Source organism: Paroedura picta, chromosome 8, assembly GCF_049243985.1.
Source record: "Paroedura picta isolate Pp20150507F chromosome 8, Ppicta_v3.0, whole genome shotgun sequence".
NCBI lineage: Eukaryota > Metazoa > Chordata > Lepidosauria > Squamata > Gekkonidae > Paroedura > Paroedura picta.
Genome location: NC_135376.1, coordinates 77,562,877 through 77,580,869, shown reverse-complemented (window position 1 = coordinate 77,580,869; position 17,993 = coordinate 77,562,877). Strand labels below are relative to the sequence as shown.

Here is a 17,993-nt window from a genome sequence, read left to right as displayed (position 1 = left end):
GTTGCATGTGGGCGGGTGGGGAATCATACCCAGTTCTCCAACACTAGAGGCTATCACTCAACCGCTACACATTAGACACAGCAACTCTTGACCAAAGAACTGGATAAAGTGTCTAACTGTTGTAACTCACAGGACGCATTCCTTAAACATATGCTTTGGGCATGTCCAGTCATTCGGCTTCTCTACTAAGAAGTTATATCAATTTGGCGTTAAAATACTCATGGATTATTGAGGATGCTTATGTACTTTTAAACTATCTGCCTGTCTCTTGGAGGCCAACTGATGGTCAACAAAAAATGACCCTTCATGTCCTTTCTTTACTCCTGTTTAAAAAATCTTATTTAGTACCAGGATTTTAAGGGTTTTTTTTCCTTGTTCCTTATTTCTTTCTTTTAAAACTTAAATAAATAAATACTTTGCAAGCTGGTGCTAAGAAAAACAAAAACGAGGCTTCATGTAGCAATTTAGGAAGTGTCATCTGAGCCTCCCATTTGAGATCCAAAGTGGTCTTCTGACATAATTTATTGTAAACTGCTGCGAGAGAGCAGTGGAATATAAATATATTGAGAGCAGCGGAATATAAATCTAAAAATAAAATAAATAAACAACAGTTTGGTTAATTGCACAGGGAGGCTTCCCTCACCTCTGGAGCAAAGTTTCCGAAGATCACATCTAGAGGGGAGGTGGAGAATTATTCCATAAGAGTGCCATTGTCGAAAGGGTTCATAATCTACTCCAATATTTAACTGACTGCTTGAGAATCCTGTCCACCTGGCTTCCTCCTTTATTCCTTCAGGAGACAGCCATTCCAAGGGCAACAGTCTGCTTCGACATTTCATGGATACTCTCCATTTCTGTACACACAAACACGTTTATCTCAGAGGATGAGATGTCTGGCTTTTGAGGCTGTTTAACTTATCATCACAGGTGATGGCCAAAGCCCTTTACACAGCAAGATCCTCTCTTGAAATTATACTCAACCAACTTCCTCATATTTTTGTAGGATGACTGGGTTAAAGGAGTACTGACATCTTTTACTGGGTTAAAGGGGGAGCTTTTCCAGAATTGTGCATGTTGAGAAGCCTTCTGTGCTACAGTATCTTTAACAAAAACGTGCAACTTATATCTTTTACTGGGTTAAAGGGGGAGCTGTTCCAGCATTGTGCGCATTGAGGAGCCTTCTCTGCTACGGTATCTTTAGAAAAAACTGGCAACGGCTGTCACCAAGAAGAAAGAAGGAAGCAGAAACGATTTTGGGAAACAAAGATATTGCCAAAATAATAGTTACGAAAAGGGAGACAAAATTCACGGCATACAAAATATACAGTAGCTTTGCAAAGAATTACAGCATCATTTCCATTTCAGCGACCAAGGAAGGGAAAACATGCAAAAGGATCTCTAGTTCTTTTATAATACATGCTTAAAAATGGCAGCCTTTTTTTTTGCAAGATATCTCGAGAAATGAGGTACAGCAGCTTCTTTCAAGTCCTAAGATAAAATATCCTTTCTGCCTTTTCAAAATAGCCTCCTTTCCACTCCCTGGGGACTTCTTAGTTTTCAAATAGTTTTATTAGCAACAGCTAGCAGGGACTGCCTCTTATATGTTGTACTAAGTCTACTGTTCAATGATGTCACCTGTAAATTATTCCCACTAGAGCAATAAAATTCTACATCAGATGTTTTGCACGTGGGGAGGGGGAAGACCCCTGTACATTGCTTCCTCCTGGCAAACAGTCTCGGTATTCAGACATTGTAGAAGGGTGTTTGTGGCAGTGGAATAAGAGACCAGATTCTGATATTTTACTCAGAAACCTCCATTTTCTCCCCCAATTTCCAGCACACCATTCCCTAAACCATGAGTAGTAGACCAAAATTCAAAGAGATCGATCAAAATTCAAATGTAGGGTAGCATGTTTCTGGAATATGCACATCATGTAGCTCTCGGGGACAGAATTCAGCTTCTTGAGAATATCAGTGTTCACTGTCAAAAGGAAATACATTTCTAGTCCTTATGGTTGTACCCCAGCCACTGTGCGCCTGTGAGTCAGAAAGTGAAGTTGTGACTGGGGACACCAGAGTTCAAATTGCCACTGGCATGAAGATCAGTCAGTGATCCAGAGCCAAATGTTCTCTCCCTCTCATAGGGTTGCTGTAAGAAGACCCAGGGGAGGAGGAGATTTTTAATCTTTAGCTGAGCTCCTTGAAAGAAAGATGGGATCAAACTCCAAGGGAAAATGCTACAGACTATGCTGCAATGCAAGGATCTGCAACCTGGCCAGGAAAGACAGCAGGAGGCGTGCAGCAAGGGCTTGGCGTTCTTCTGCACAGGGTCCTCTTGGTCTGGACTTCCAGGCTCAGATTTTGCATTTAATTCTTCCCGACACCCATGGCATTTTCTCAAGCCAGTCCGTTAACATTATGAGAAGTTCCTCATATCCCTGAAGCTGGGCTTTAAAAAAAAATGTGTGAATACATTCTTTATTCTGGCACCAGCTTTCGGCAAAACACGGTCATCCAATTCTTCTTCCTCACGACCAACCGTGCAAACAGGAGACTTTATTCACTCGGATGCTCCAGGTTCAGGGCACAGCTCCCCTTTAGGGTTGCCAGCTTGGAGTTGGGAAACTCCTAAAGATTTTGGGGGAGTGGGGCTGAGGGCGGGGGTATGGTGGAGGGGAAGGACCTAAGCAGGACAGAACACCAGAGTCTCCATTCAAAAGGAGGCTTCTCCAGGGGAACTTATCTCAATCACCTGGGCAGCAATATAAATAGGTGGCGATCCCCCAGTGCCAGTCCAAGCCCCCATTCCACCACCAACCACAATGATGTCATGCCAAACTGCTCCCCCTCCAACCAGCTTTGGTAGCGTTTGGCTCTTACTTCTGAATGAAAGGTGTGCCTTAAGAGGAAATGGGAGCAACCCTTAAATCCTCCTGGTGGAAGCAATGACCACTCGTCTGCACGAAAAACAGGGGTGGAATGGACAGATATGAGACAAGCATTGAGTGTCAGAGCACATTCTTTGTGTGCAGAAGGTGCCAGGATTCACTTTTAAGTCCGAAAAATCTCAGCTTGGAATGCCCTTCGGAGAGCCGTGGCTCCTTGGAGTAGCCTACTGTGCTAAACAGATCACTGGTCTGATGCAGTATCAAGCAGTTTCACCCCACTTCTGGGTCACATCCACTGCTTCTTGGCGATACTCATGTACCTGGAGAGCCAGCTTGGTGTTGTGGTTAAGAATGGGGGCCTCTGATTTGGAGAACCATGTTTGATTCCTCCCTCCTCCTCCACAGGCAGCCAGCTGGGTGGCCTTGGGCCATTCACTGTTCCCTCAGGGCTCTCTCAGCCTCACCTGGCTCACAAGGTGTCTGTTGTGGGGAGAGGAAGGGAAGGTGATTGTCAGCCACTTGGAGACTCCTTTGAGTAGTAAAAAGTGGGGTACAAAAAACCAGTTCTTAGTCTTCTTAATGACTACAAACATTTATTTCAATTTGAACTTTTGTGGGTCACAACCCACTGTCACCTGTAGGCTGTGAGTCATGAATGCTCAAACTGAAATCAATATTGTTTGTCTTTAAAGTACCAGTAGACTTTTGTTTGGACAAACAAACCTAGCAGCCTCTTTGCAATACTCATCAGCCTCTCAGGGGGCAGCTGAGGATAGCGGAGGGAAGGAAGACAGCCTGGAAGAGAACTTCCCCCCAAAAAGATAGTTAGTTTTACCTGCAGAATTTATTATTATTTAGATTTATATCCTGCCGCTATCGAGACTTGTCTCATGGCAAGTTACAATTAAAATATAAAACTCCAAAAGAAGAAGAGAAGAGTTGGTTTTTATACCACACTTTTATACCCCACTAACCACCCAGGATACCTGTCATGAGGAGAGAAAGGAGTCTCAGAGTGGCCTACAATTGCTTTCCCTTCCTCTCCCCACAAAACACCCTGTGAGGTAAGTAGGGCTCAGAGAACTCTTACAGAACTACTCTGGGAGAACAGCTCTGAGAGGACTGTGAATAGTCCAAGATCACCCAGCTGGCTGCATGTGGAGGAGGAGTGGGGAATCAAACCTGGCTCTCCAGATTAGAAGCTACTGCTCTTAACCACGACACCACACTGACAGTATTACCAGGAGCAATATGATCATCCAGATTAATGGGCAGGTGCTTGAGGGGTCAGGACAAATAAACTTACCAAGAAATTTACTAGATGGACCAGTGATCAGACTCCGCATAAGTCAGCTTCGTAGCTCCTTATATTTGGCCACTGGACATCATAACAATACCTTGGGACTTGATGGGGCAGTTGCTAAAACCCATTCAACCTATAGGTTTCTAATACACCTGACAAAGCACAATTCCCAGTTGCCTTAATTCCAGCCACACTAGTAGAGGAGGAGGACCCGTGACTGCAAACAGCAGGTAAGCAACCTGGCCGAGAAAGCTCCATGCACACAATCCAGGAATTGGGTACACAGGATTCTCCCCTTCCACAATCCTCTTGTGTGCACACGGCACAACAGGGATTCCACAGACGAATCACCAGACTGAGGGTGATTATCCGCCAGGAGCAGCTCCCCATGCTATTCAAGGAGTGGGCCATCCATACGATGCAATTCAAGTCTAAAGAGGTAACAAAGGAACCTTGAGTCACCCACCCAATACTTCCCACCACAGCCACACTAAGCATGCATTCCCCGCATCCGTGCATACATAATACAGACCAAGTATTGAGAGAGCAGTGCAACGGTTCAAGGAGAAAGTCGTTTGGAAAAAGATCATGCCCGGCCCAGTCACAGTTGTGCTGTGAAATGTTTGGGGACATGGGAAGCGGACACAGCATTTGTGATGACGCCGGTCAAAATATCCATCGAATGTACAGTGTTTCTGTTGTGTCTGAAAGAACTCCATGAAATGTCTTTTTCAAGGCAGCAGAACGTCTTCTTGGAATCACAGTCCTTCCTTTTAAGGCACATTTCTCCATTTTATTTATATATTTATATATATATATTTTAAAAAACCCAAAACATCCCCGCCCCCCAAAGCAAACAGAGAAAGAGACTCAGCCGCCTCTGGAGAAATACTGCAATTCTCTTGGTCCTCCATGATGCTGGGTCCTAAATAAATTCCCCACGGAACGGCAGAGAACTCCGGCTCTGCTCCTGCCAGCGGTAGCGAAGCTGAGAGAGCGGTTTGTTCTCTAGGTTCTCAAATTCGGTAAAGCCCAGGTGGTTCAGGATCTCGTAGACGCCGGCTTTGGCTGCTACCTGAAATGGAAAAAAAGAGGGAGAATGTTTCCAATAGTTCTGAGCGGAAAAGGCAACTTGTGCTTTGCTATTAGGAGGAAACTGGGTTGCCAATCTCCAGGTAGCCCCTAGAGATCTCATGCCACTAAAATTGACCTCCAGATGATCAAGATCAATTCCCCTGGAGAACATGGCTGCTTTGGAGGGTGGAGTCTATGGCGTTACACCTTGCTGAGGTCTCCTTCCTCCCAGGGCTCCATCCCTAATACCTCCAGGTATTTCCCAATCCAGAGCTGGTGGCCCTAGGCAGAAGTGCTTGCATCCTGTGCTAAAAAGGGAACATGACGCAGCGCTGGCTCTGTAGGGCAGCCAGGGGATCAATGGCAGCAAAATTCATGGAGGACAGGAGAGAGGGAATCAGACAGCACCTTTCCTACTGGGGACAGGGGAGAAAGGTTCTGTTTGAGGATTATGCAGGATTTCATTTTCTCATTCTCTGGGTTTTGGTACCCAGCTTGACCACAGTTACTAATGGCAGGGCCTTTCTAAGCCTTTCTTAGAACAGTTACATTGAAGATGGGCTTGCCCCAAACAGTGCTCACCCTTTCTAGGCCTACAGCAAGTCCACACCAAGGACTGTGAGGAAGTCAAGTCATTTAGGATCAAAGACCACCATGCAGATAGGACGGGAAATAAAATGCGGCAAAGCAGGTCAAGTGATACAAATAACCAAGGCAATTCAAGCAATACAGGAAATACACGGCAAAAGCATAAAATATGGTTTTGACACTATACCATCCAGCAAGAGCTTTCTCACCCCAGAAAAGCTTGCTTGGCAAGCAAGACATGGTCACACCTCACATACACGGTTGCCTGGATCTGTCCACAGCACTGCCATCACACAGACTGATTACGCACTGGAGGTTTCATGCTGGGCTGCAGGCTGGAGTTTTAGTTGTGGCAGGTTGCCCCACCTCTCCATGCACCCACATGGGGGGAGCATTTGGCCTGGTGCACCTCATCCGCCCCCGATTTGTGCTGCTGCACGGGAGCTGGGGCAGTGAAGTTCCCAGTGTGTGAATGGTCACAGAGATGCTCAACAGCCTTGTTAGGCCACATATGGAGACCTTTCTAACCCTGCCTTCGGGCAACCTGGGAAGGGCACCCTCCTGGTCTGCTGTCTGGCACCAGCTGGCCTGACTCAACCATTTTGCCTTTCCAGCAGCCTCCTTCTGAATGCCTCCTCCCCCAACATTAGCCGGCGACACCGTCAACATTTTGCAGGAGAACCTGAAGAGTGATCTAATCCACCACCCCCTTCCATTAGTCACCCTTCTCTTTGACCTATCCCAGTCTTTAATGCCAAGAAACCACAAAAGGTTCCGTAGACACGCAAATTAACAAAAGCAGGGCAACAACCCCCACCCCCACCCCCACCCCCAAAGCCCCTCGAAAACCCTTTCTTGCTTTTCTGCATTTGGTGCTCAAGCATTTGATAAGCCACTTTTCAAGCTGTTTGTCTTAGCATTTGCAAGATTTGTTAGCTTTGGCAGACGGGTGGGCAAAAGTTACAATGTGGCCTTGTTTGTGCTAAAAAGCTTATGAAAAAAAAAGCAAAAGCAATACGAAGGCCCTCGACAGCACTGGGAACGGAGGGCTGATTTTAAAGCCGTCGTTCTTAACAAACACCCTTGAGCTATCCCTCTAACTTTCCTAGCCCCTTCGCCCCATAATTTGTAAAAAGAGGAAAAGCAAATCAGGAGTGGGAAGACGGGATGGAAACACAGTCCAAAAGGCAGCAGTTCTGATTGGCTGAAACAGCAGTCATGGGGGAGGGGGGGAGGAGGATGTGGTTAGGGTTTCCAGGCATGGCAGCCAGCAGGAAGTGGGGCAGGCAGGTACTTACTGCTGGAGGGGGGGAGGGGGAGCAATCTTTGTTGCCACATACAGTGATGTCACTTCTGGAGGCCATGTTTAAGGATTTGCGGGGCCTGTAGCATCAGAACCAGGTTAAGGTTTCGTGGGGCCTTAGCAGAGCACAACTGCTGCACAAATAACTGGGAGGGGGGTCATTTGGAATCAACTAACTTTGGAAGCAACTAACTGCTTCATTTTGCTGAAAACATTTTTTGACCCTTGGTGAGATGTGCAAGCGCCATGCTCCAATGCCTAAGGGGACCCTCATACTTATGAGGCTTGTGGTCCACGGGCACGCTCAGTGAGTGATGCACACGCTCAGTTCCTAACAGAGCAAGTGTACAGCCCTTTTGTCGTCCTCTAACAAACACAGTGTGCATATCCTCTAACAGTACAGCACTGCAGGAGCCCTGGAATCATGGGCCCGTCGCAGGTGCTACTAGGATAAACCACTTCTATACTGAGTTTGAGGGCAAGTGCTAGACTGCAGGGGTGGGCAAACTGTGGCCCTCCAGATGTCCATGGAGTACAATTCCCATTCGCTGTGCTAGAGCCTTGCCCTGGTGCTTCCAGGTGATGCCAGAGGTGATGTCAATGCACGAGAGGAAGACAGCTGCCCCCAATTTGGTCAGCCGGATTCTGCTCACTGGCCAGCTGAGCATTGATAATTACTGGGAGTTTGCCTGCCATTAACTGACACATGGCCATCCTACTGATCAGGGCTCACACACTTCTGGCATTTGCTTAAAAATGTGTTTGTCAGTCCCATTAGGAACACTTGAAGCTACCTTACATGAAACTGGGTCATTGGTTAGCATCGCCTCCTCTGATTGGCAGTGGCCCTCCAGCGTGTCAGTTACACTTCTTACTTGGACTTTTAGCGGGGGAACTGAACTTGGGGACTTCTGCATGCAAAGCAGATGCTCCACCACTGGGCTCCTCTGCAACAGCAGAATAATGCCTTGTATTAGGGCTGACAAAGGGCCAAGGTGCTTGCCAAGTAAAGTGAGCCTGATTGGAATCTATGATCAGATCCCCTGATCTGAATGTTACCTTCAGACAGAAGCTACAGAAGGAAGGAGGATCTGGGCTCAGTCCACACACATGGGATAATGCACTTTCAATGTGCTTTTGCAGCTGGATTTTCCTGTGTGACGCAGGAAAACCTACTTCTGGTTCGTGGCCTTGGCACTGAGAGTGGGGTTAACTTTTACCCCGCTGTTCTCCTCCCCGTAAGTGAAAAAGAGAAGAAATGGTTAAGAAAACATTGTCCCTGGACCATCTGCTCTGTCCCCCCTGGCCCACGTCAAATATGTACAAGAGCAGAGTTCGGAGACTACTTCAGCGTCCGTTTCATCTAGTGATGCAGCAGTGGTTATTAGGCAAACAGCTGTTTGCTCATGCGCTTCTCCAAGCCTGTTCTCAATCCAGATTCCCCAAGAGCTCCGAAAGGCACGACCCACATTTCTGTGAAACTTTCATCCTTAACCCCTCTCTCCCAAGCTGACCTCAGTATCTGGAACAAGTCGCCAGAACCCCAGACACTGTCCAGCATAAAAGGCAGGGTAGGAGGAGTTACTGCCTATCTTTGCCTTTTAAAACTAGAATGCCAGGTACTGACAAAGGAATGGAGTTCAGGAAGTCCAGTGTTACCTCGCTTTGGTAAAGTGTTGTCCTAAACAGAGTTACCCTCTTTTCTCAATCCATGGTGGGCATCATTGTTCAGAAGGGTATCACTGCTTAGGATTGCAATGTTAGTTTCTTATGACTCCAATAAGACAACCCTGTGCAGTCACGCCATTTTAAGCACATTTAAAATGAAGAAAGCCAGGGCCCTAAGTCTGCAGACTGTTAACAACAATTAATTAATTCAGGGGGTTGCCATAAGTCAGAAACAGTTTGATGAGGCTTCACACACATGCAAAGGAACTGAAGAGTAACTCTGCCTAGGAGTTCACAGTGAGTAATGCAGTAAGCTTCGTTCGTTCGTTCATTCATTCTGGTTAGTTTTTCATGTGTGCAATGCCAACTAGAATGACATTTTGCAAGACCGCTTTTGTGTGCACAAAATCAGGGCAAATCTAAGATTCATAACATAGGCAAAAGGTCAAGGGTTGGGGTCAAAGAACCTGCACACAGATGGCATACTTTGAGTGAGCTGTCCCTTGAGCACCAGGTATGGCAGTCGGCAGAAATTTCAAAGAAGGATCAAGTCAAATTCCAGTTCACTTACTGAATTGGTCCATTTAGAAAACCCAGCTCATAATCACAAAATACATTCCAAAAGTTCCCTGGAGGAAACCGTCTCTATTTTGCCATACAGCCTTCTAGCCAAACAAATGTAGCAATTTCAGCCTTAATTCTTAACTATTTTAATGTTGAGAAGCTGTGCTCTTTCTGTAGGTCTCCTCCAATGTTTAGCCATTCTCCGCACCCTCTAGGCCTAGAGCTGTCCACCCATGGCTCTGCCTAGATTTCTGACCGCTCACATTCACTTATCAGATATGCCAAAGAAAGGTCACCAGAGCAAGATGGCCGCCGATTGTTTTTGACAAAAGCCCTGGTCAAATGTATTCATGCTAAGTAGCGGTGGGACCACCACTACAGACTGTTGCAAGATGGGTGGGCCCATGATGACAATGAAAGATTGTCTCTATGATTTACGAAAATCTTGCTTACAGAGAATGCCCTGAACTTGAGCTGCCCCTCCAAGCTCCTGCCCATTGGGTAGCAAAAACCAGGAAATAAGGCGAGTGCTATGACCTTTGCCTATCTCAAGGCTTCCTTTGAGCACATTCCGGCTCCTGTTCCATCTTCCAATCAAGTTCTGGGTGAACTTCCAATCCAAAGCAGCAGTGAGTGGATGCAAACAGCATTCCCTCGTCCCCTAGCCATCCCCCTTCCCGTAGGGCACGGATGACCTGGACGTGGCACTGGCAGCATTACTGTTGGATTCCCCTCCTCTCCCGCCTCCCACCCAACACACACTTCCCCAACCGGATCAACGCCCTTTTCCAGCAAGTCCCTTCAATCGAAAGCAGCCAGGCACTGAGCATAACCACAGTTGGCAGATCTCCCTTTCATCTCTCACCAAGGAGATCAAACATGCCAATACGCATCAGCAAAGCTAACCGAGACGGGGAGGAGAGGAGGTTTTCCCATCACACGCCACCCAGCCACTCCCTGAGGCTTGCAGTGGAACCAGACAAGAGAAAGCTCATCTCCAAGGCACAGATAAAAAAGGGGACCAACACACCTCTTCCTCCCTCTTCCTGCACAGTTCCGCCTTCCGTCATCACCCGTCACTGTGCTGAGCAGCAGAACCCTGTTGTTTTACTATATCATGATGAATTTAACTGCCGGAGAATAATCTCCAGGCAAGCGGAATCCAATACCCCCTCCCCCTCTGGCTTATTTATTTATTTATTTGATTTTTTAGGCTGCCTTTCCCTGCACAGCAGGCTCAGTGTGGCTTACATCAAAGATTTAATACACAGTTAAAAACAGAAAAACACAATTCAAACAAGTTCAGTTTTTAAAGATCTAATATTTCCCCTGGTGGGAAGGGGAGAGGAGAGAAGGGGGGCTCCAACGTGATGTTCTGCTTGTTCCAAATGCTGGCCGGGGTTTGTCCTGTTTAGCTTCTGAAATCTGACACCTCAGCTGTTTCCTAATCAAGCCACCTTATTCATTTAGTTATTATTTACTTATTTATGTTTTCTTTATTTACAGCCTGCCTGTCACCGCAAAAGGAACCCACAGGGGCTTACATTCTTCTCCGCTCCTGCATTTCATCCCCACAACCACCCTGAGAAGTAGGCCAGGCTGAGAGCATGTGAATAGCCCCAGGTCACCCAGGCAGCTTCCACAGCAGGTGGGGGGGATTATAACACAAATTTCCCGGATTCTAGTATGATACTTTGGCCATGATGCTACACTGGCTCTTCAATCTGCACTGTCTCATGGGACCTGACTGGAATCCTGAAGAGCAACTTCCTGGAGAGGACGGGGGGGGGGGGGGAGAAACCAGTCCTCCCAGTAAACTGCCACAAAGTCCTGCAGTCACAGCTCCCACTCCTGCCACATACTTATCTTAACTTCTGCTGGGCCACAGGGGAAAAGGGTTTGCATACAGATCCTCAGCAGACCAGATGTGGACCTCAGAGATGCTAATTCCTTGTCTACAGAGTAGCAGAATATCAGCAGCGGCAGCTACTTCCCCCTCCCCCTTGGGTTTATCCTTGGATTTGCATGGATGTTTATGTTTTTAATGTGAGGCCAGGAAATGCAAGGGTATTTTTCCCCCTTTTTTCCTGATTGGCATCTCTCTCCCTATGCAGGCTTGTTTGCATACAAGGCGCTGTTCTCTTCTAGAAGCTGCTCAGAGCCTAGCCTAGGAGGCAGGAATTTAAGAAATAGTGCTAGTTTTTGTTTTCCTGTCTCTCTGGGAAGAATTCAGCCCATGGCTAGCTCCAGCTGTTCACATCAGGAGAGTTTTTTCTTGGACAAGAAGCCCTGCTCACGAGAAGAAACTTTGGGACCCGGAGATCTTTACCGAAATCCCTGTTCAGAGATGTGTGTGTGTTTTTAAGAGCTTCTTTTAGAGGCAACTAAGTATGGCTTTCTCTTGGGAGTGTATATTTCTGTCTACACCTCACGAAAAAGAAGCATTCAGTATTGATTAGTGCCCACTTCCAGTGCACATTCAGATGGCTTACTGATGAAAGCCTTGAAGGGTTGGAGAAAGCAAGACTGGAAGGCCTTGACATTTGCCTAAGAAAATGTAGCTGAAAAAAATTTTTTTTTAAAGAGGACTGGGTGGGAGAACATTAACACTCTTTTTACCTTTAGGAAATTCACATCACAAAAATCTTTTGTAGCAGTTGTAAAGTTCTTGCTAGCAGAAATTATTACCCTCCACCTTGCCCCAATCCCACCTCTTGCTGCATCGTCAGGATATCACAAGGGATTTTGTTTATTCTAGCACTTAAATTATGGTAAGGAAAACAGGTTGGGGTAGAGGATGACAGGAGAATGCTTTTTTGGTAAAGGAATAAAACAGAGGAAGCCTTCAGCAGCGTTTAAGGGGCCCAGTCCACCTTCTTGCCTTTGAAATTCAGATTACTACCTGTGGTTAGGCTCTCATTTGTCATTTAAGAAAAACAATTGAATGAAATGCACACTGTGGGGGACATGAAAGTTTTCTCTGTTCCTGGAATCTGCAGTGGACAACTTTTGACTCCAAGAGATTAAGAAAAGAAGGCGGCAGCACTGAAGAGGAGGCCAAAGCAGAGAAACTGTGTTCAGCTTGTTGGCAAGCCTGCACAAATGCTTCCGTCCTTGCAGGGGGAATCCTTGTTGAGAACTTGTGACATATCGCCAGCCTATACACAGGACCCCTTAGTCCAGCTAGAGTTCCCAGATGCACTTGAAAGGGTGTTTAAGGAAGGACCACTGTCCACATGTTATATCTCTCCTGAAGCAGCTATGGGCATCATGCAGCTGTGCATAGCGCAATCACGTTTGCCATAGAAATCACAGAGGTATTATTTGCCTCTGGGAGGAACAAGGCAGTTAATTTGCTAAGAATTTCTGAAGAATCTCCCATTTGCAAAGAACACACACCATTCTACCAGACAACCGTTCTCCTGACCACCCCAGTTCTCTGTACAGACATTCTCTCTCCTCCCCCCCCCCATAATTTCCTCATTGAAAGACCGTCAAGGACCACCCCAGCTCTGCTGCCATTACCAGCCGCCTCCACAAAGCCTTTCGAATTACAGTAGTGGGGAAGTGGCAGCCCAGAAAGAGTTGATTGCCTGGGGATGAGAAAGAGAGCAGGCCAAAAGCCCAATGAAAAAGAAGGCCTGAAAAAGCTCTTTGTGCCCGGGGAACAATGGGGAGAAAGAGGATGCTTGCAAAGGACAGCTTTGATACCTCATGAAAGAGAATGGGGGTGGGAAAGAGAGACTCTGTGCCTCACTGGCAAACTCGGTCCATCTCTATGGCTCCCTCAACATGACCTCATCCTCCTGGGATGGGACTCCACCCAGCCTTGAGAGAGAGAGCCATATGACTTCTTGTCCTGATTGGCTACAGAGGTAGAAATGGCCAAACCACCTCACACCAGGCGATTCCTTTGGGACAATGTCTTTTGAGGAGGAGGAGAAGAAATGCATAAAGAGAGAAACTGTCATTTCAACTGGCACTTTTCCCCCCTTTTTTTTCTTTTTTTGGTTTATGAGGTGGCACTGTTTGTTCAGAGTGGAAAGATCTCCCTGCAAAGTGTATTTTAATTATCCAGCTTTTATCTAGCCTCCCAGCATCCTCAAAATAACCCTGAGGTAAAGCAGCTAGCTAACAAAAAGGATAAAAGAAATCCCTTTCAGGTATGAACTTAAGTCCAAGGCGAAAAAGAAAAAGAAAAAAGAAAAGGTACAAACATTAGCCTCTGAAGATGTTCAGTCAAAGTCTAGGAAGAAAAAGAGGTTTTAAAATCAACACAAAAATGGCAAGTTGATATGCCGTGTTTTCCACAGGCCCAAGTGAGAATGCACTTATAGACACAGAAATAGATACAGCACTAAAGAGCCCAGTCAATGGCTCATGGCTTCACTGTCACCTGAATATACCGTTCTCTGTACCCTTTTTCTTCCTGTACTCGCTGTGCAGTGCAAACTGAAGTAAAACAGGTTACAAAAATTATAAATGAGCCTGATAATACTTTTAAGATCTGCTTATTCTTCTGCCTCTCTGGAAGAAGTGCCAAATAAATGCAGCCACTGCTGTAGGCAGGCAGGGCATGGCCCATCTACCATCCTCCCCACATGGGGGCAAACAGAGAAAAACAACACATCAAGGAGTGTTCAGGAAGGCCCAATCCACCCACAGCATCAAGACCCCCCTCCTCTCTTGGGAGAGCCAGTTTCTTCTGCAGCTGCACTCAGGATCAGCCGGAGGGGGCATCAGGGCAGCTTGGGACGGCCAGGCTCCCACTGCCAGCAGCAGCTTGACAGGGCCTGTGGTGGTGGCAGCATCTCCCCAAGGACTGGAGGGCTGAAAATAGTAGCATTCACCACCAAGGGGAACCCAGGGCACATGCCACGGCTGCCATACCCTAGATATGTTGCTGCTGAAAAGAATCACATCACACAAAGCTCAGCTGCATTTATTCCTTTTGGCAGACCTCTTCAACAATAAGCCATAAAGGCTCTAGAATGGAGTCCCGAGAGATAACCAGGCTAATGTTTCATCTTTTTTTCAAGAGGCAGATGTATGTTCCAACACCGGAAATTTTGTTTCAGTCCCTTCCACAGTATTACGGAATGGAAAGGAAACAGATGCTGCCTTACATTTCACTCCGCTCTTAAATTTCATTGCATTCTGGGTCAGTATGTGCTAGTTTCCAACTAATTTTTTAATCCTACCGTTCCTCCAGAAAGGCAATGAAAATGATACCCCTCTTTTCTGTTTTATCTTCGCAAGAACCCAGCTAAGTAGGTTAGGTTGAGAGAGGCTGAAAGCCCCCTGGTTACCCAGTAAACATTGCAGCCGAGTAGAGATCTGAACCTGGGTCTCCTCAGTTCTGATCTAACCCTTATATCACACTGGCTTCTGGTTTCTATAGGGGGGAGGGAATCACAAGTCTCCTCAGCATGAAGCAAGGTAGACCGGAATGTAAATAGTATAAATGCTACAGCAGACACTAGCAGTTCCAAGGCCTCGGAGTGTGGAAATATTGTTGCTACACACCAGGGTCTAGGGGCCCAATCTGGAGTCTGGATATGCTCAAGGTATCCAGGAAAAAAATGAATCCTGTTGCTTGAGATTATTTTGTGTCAAATATGACGGAGTTCACGAAACGTCATCCAGAAAACGGACCCAGGCATTTCCTTTGGCTCTGAAAGGGATTGCTGAGGTGTACAAATAAGGAGATAAGAGGAGAGAGAAGAACTAAATCGGAGGGAGGGGGGAGAACTAAATGTTGGGAAATGCTTTTTTACTTTTTGGGCCACTGAAAAACTTAGTGCTGACAAGTTCATCAAAGGATCTCCTGCCTTCCAAGCTGCTTGGTAGAACAGTAGAAAAGTAAAACACAGAAACAAAAGGGAGTTGATACGTGGATGAACTGCAATTCTTTCTTTCCAGGTTAAAATTAGATTTCAGATACACCAAACTGGACTACCTCAACAAGAAAAAAAAAGACTGACAGAAGAAAAACACAAGGGAAATCTGGAGAAACCAGGAAAATACAATAATATGGAAAGTGCTTATAGAAGTAGAGAAAACAGGACAGGGCAGTACTGGAACATAATCAAGGAGGAAGTAAAAAATAAAACCAATATTTCCAGGGGAGAACATGACAGGGTAGCAGACTTAGAGGGAGAGGTGGAGAAGCCTAGAGGTATTGCATGGCACCCTTCCAGCCCATAAAAGTTGCTATTTAAGCTCCTAAAACAGTAGTTTTAAGCGACACAAAAGAAACACCCACAAGGCCTTTCAATCCCATGTCTGAATGATTCATTCTACAGAACAAAACACAACAGATGTGACAGAGATCATGCAATTTACTCTTACTGACTGATGACGATCATGGATCTCCAACCAGTAAAACACAAACTGCTGTCATAAGAAGCTGCGATTTGGATCAGGGCTGTGTGTAAGGGGCTCTTTTTGATCTTTTTAAAAGCTTTGAGGGGGAAAAGAAGTCCCCCCCCCCCAAAAAAAATGTTGGCAGCAATGAAAGAAGCCCAGATTCCATTCTATTCACAAAACTCAGTGGAGGTTGAAGAGTTAAATCTCATCTCTTTCTGCACTGGGTCTGACCCAAACTGCAGCAGTATTTCTCAATTACTTCTAGACACCATAGATTCAAATGGATAGCTGCCATGTTGGTCTGAAGTAGCACAATACAATCAGAGTCCAGTGGCACCTTTAAGACCAACACAGATTTATTCAAGACCAACAAAGATTTATTCAAGGCGTGAGCTTTTGAGTGCAAGCACTCTTCCTCAGTCAGACTGAGGAAAATGCTTGCACTCGAAAGCTCACGCCTTGAATAAATCTTCGTTGGTCTTAAAGGTGCTACTGATTTTATTGTTCTAAACACCATGTCTCTTTCAACCCTAAATCAGGGGCCTTGTGGAGATCCTGTGAGCTGCTTTTAACTGCCATCATGCCAATACACTATGGGGCATCTACTGTTCAGATATCTTTCCATTTAAACACCTGATGAATTCTTTAATTTGTCTGTGTTTTCCACCTGTCTCAGAATTCCCTAAGTATATAATTTACCTCCCCACTCTTCATAGGGGACATGTGGGGTCCTGCACGTTAAGAATTCAAAGGGAACCCACTGATCAGTTAGGCAAATGGCAGCCAGTTCTTTGGGCAAGGGTGCCACCAGTGTAGCCCAGAAGCATGAATGCCACAGCAGGGCATGCTCAAGTATATATTTAGCCTCCCTCTCTTCTAATGAGGGGACTGGAAAGGGAGGCAGGAGGGATTCTAAGCCAGCCTTTTTCAATCTTTTAATCATGGAGGAACCCCTGAAATATTTTTTGAGCCTTCGAGGAACAACAGAAGTTGTGACCTGCCCCTTAAGAAAATGTGGGCATGGAAGTACGATGAGGACCCAGCCAATCAGTTGATTGATCATTTACCGTTTCCACTGTGGAAAAAGAAACTAGGCTTGCAGAGCAACAGGGAAAGTGGGTCCCAGTTATGTCAGCAGCCATCCAATCTTCTGGGGAAAGCTGCATACCCCCTGGGGCATTCTCATGTAACCTGCCCAGGCATGCCATATAATCCTGCTGCCTGTGTCACTCGTGGCATCACGATCGGTTCTATTCCTCCTTCTCGCTCTTCAGGGATATTATATGCCCTTAATCATTCCCAGATTCCTGCTCCAATCTGTTGCAAAAAACTCCCAAGAAATGAGACTACAAGCTTGCTGTACTACTATTGGACTGCTTGGAAGTATCAGTGGGAAAACAAAACCAACTCCATTTTCTGTTTGCGTTACAAGCACTTCTTGTCTTAGGAGGGAAAGAGATGTCCATTGACCAAGTGGCTACATGCACACTATGGGAACACACGGAGTACACAATACCCAACTGATCGGTCTCCCCACCACACTACCTCCTCAAAATGGAGCTTATGTGGGTGACCAAGAGTCATTCCCTGCCTGCCTTGTCTCCAGCTGCTGAAGCCGGACAGCTTCCCACCAGAAGCTCTCAACCTCTCCCACTTAGCCGAGGCTTGCTCTCTTTTAAGATAAGTGAAGATATGCTCAGAATAATGAACCGAAAAATAAGGAAACAGCTGTTTTCCATGGGAATGGTTCCTGAAGGAATGCAACAGCAACAGTGTATGTGTGTGTTGTGTTTTGCAGGGTTTAACAGTGGCGCATAGCATGACAAGCAGGAAAACGCCGTCCCCTGGGGCCTGGCATGGTTCTCAGTGACAGCTGGTTGAACAGCTAGAAGTAGCTGTGAACAACTGCTGAAACTAAGAGGAAAGAAAAGCCAGCCTGGCTGACAGAAACGGAGGACCCTAAAATGTAGGTTCCCGTGGACCACGAACATTAATTGTAGTCCATGGACATCTGGAGGGCCGCAGTTTGACTACCCCTGACTTAAACATTTAAGTTACTGAAGAATCTCCCATTTCAGTAATGTGAGAGCCCTGTAAACCTTACCCATTGTCATGCGACAGTCAAGAGATACCATTCAGCAAACCTTTCCAGCTCTGAACTTAAACAGGGGTGACGCCCTCCAGCGTTTTCATGGCAGACTCAATACGGGGTGGTTTGCCAGTGCCTTCCCCAGTC

The 17,993-nt window shown here is 46.2% G+C and overlaps 1 protein-coding gene across 4 annotated transcripts in view; it reads right to left on the bottom strand.

Annotated features, from left to right (window-relative positions):
• Positions 1–2,983: 2,983 nt before the first annotated feature.
• Positions 2,984–17,993, bottom strand: part of PALD1 (phosphatase domain containing paladin 1) — a 133,368-nt gene continuing 118,358 nt past the window's right edge. For all 4 annotated transcript variants that reach the window (XM_077350489.1, XM_077350491.1, XM_077350488.1 and 1 more), the window contains exon 20: positions 2,984–5,266. In XM_077350489.1, the coding sequence (XP_077206604.1) occupies positions 5,117–5,266 (150 nt within the window). In that variant the 3' untranslated portion in view covers positions 2,984–5,116. The remainder of the gene's footprint in view (positions 5,267–17,993) is intronic.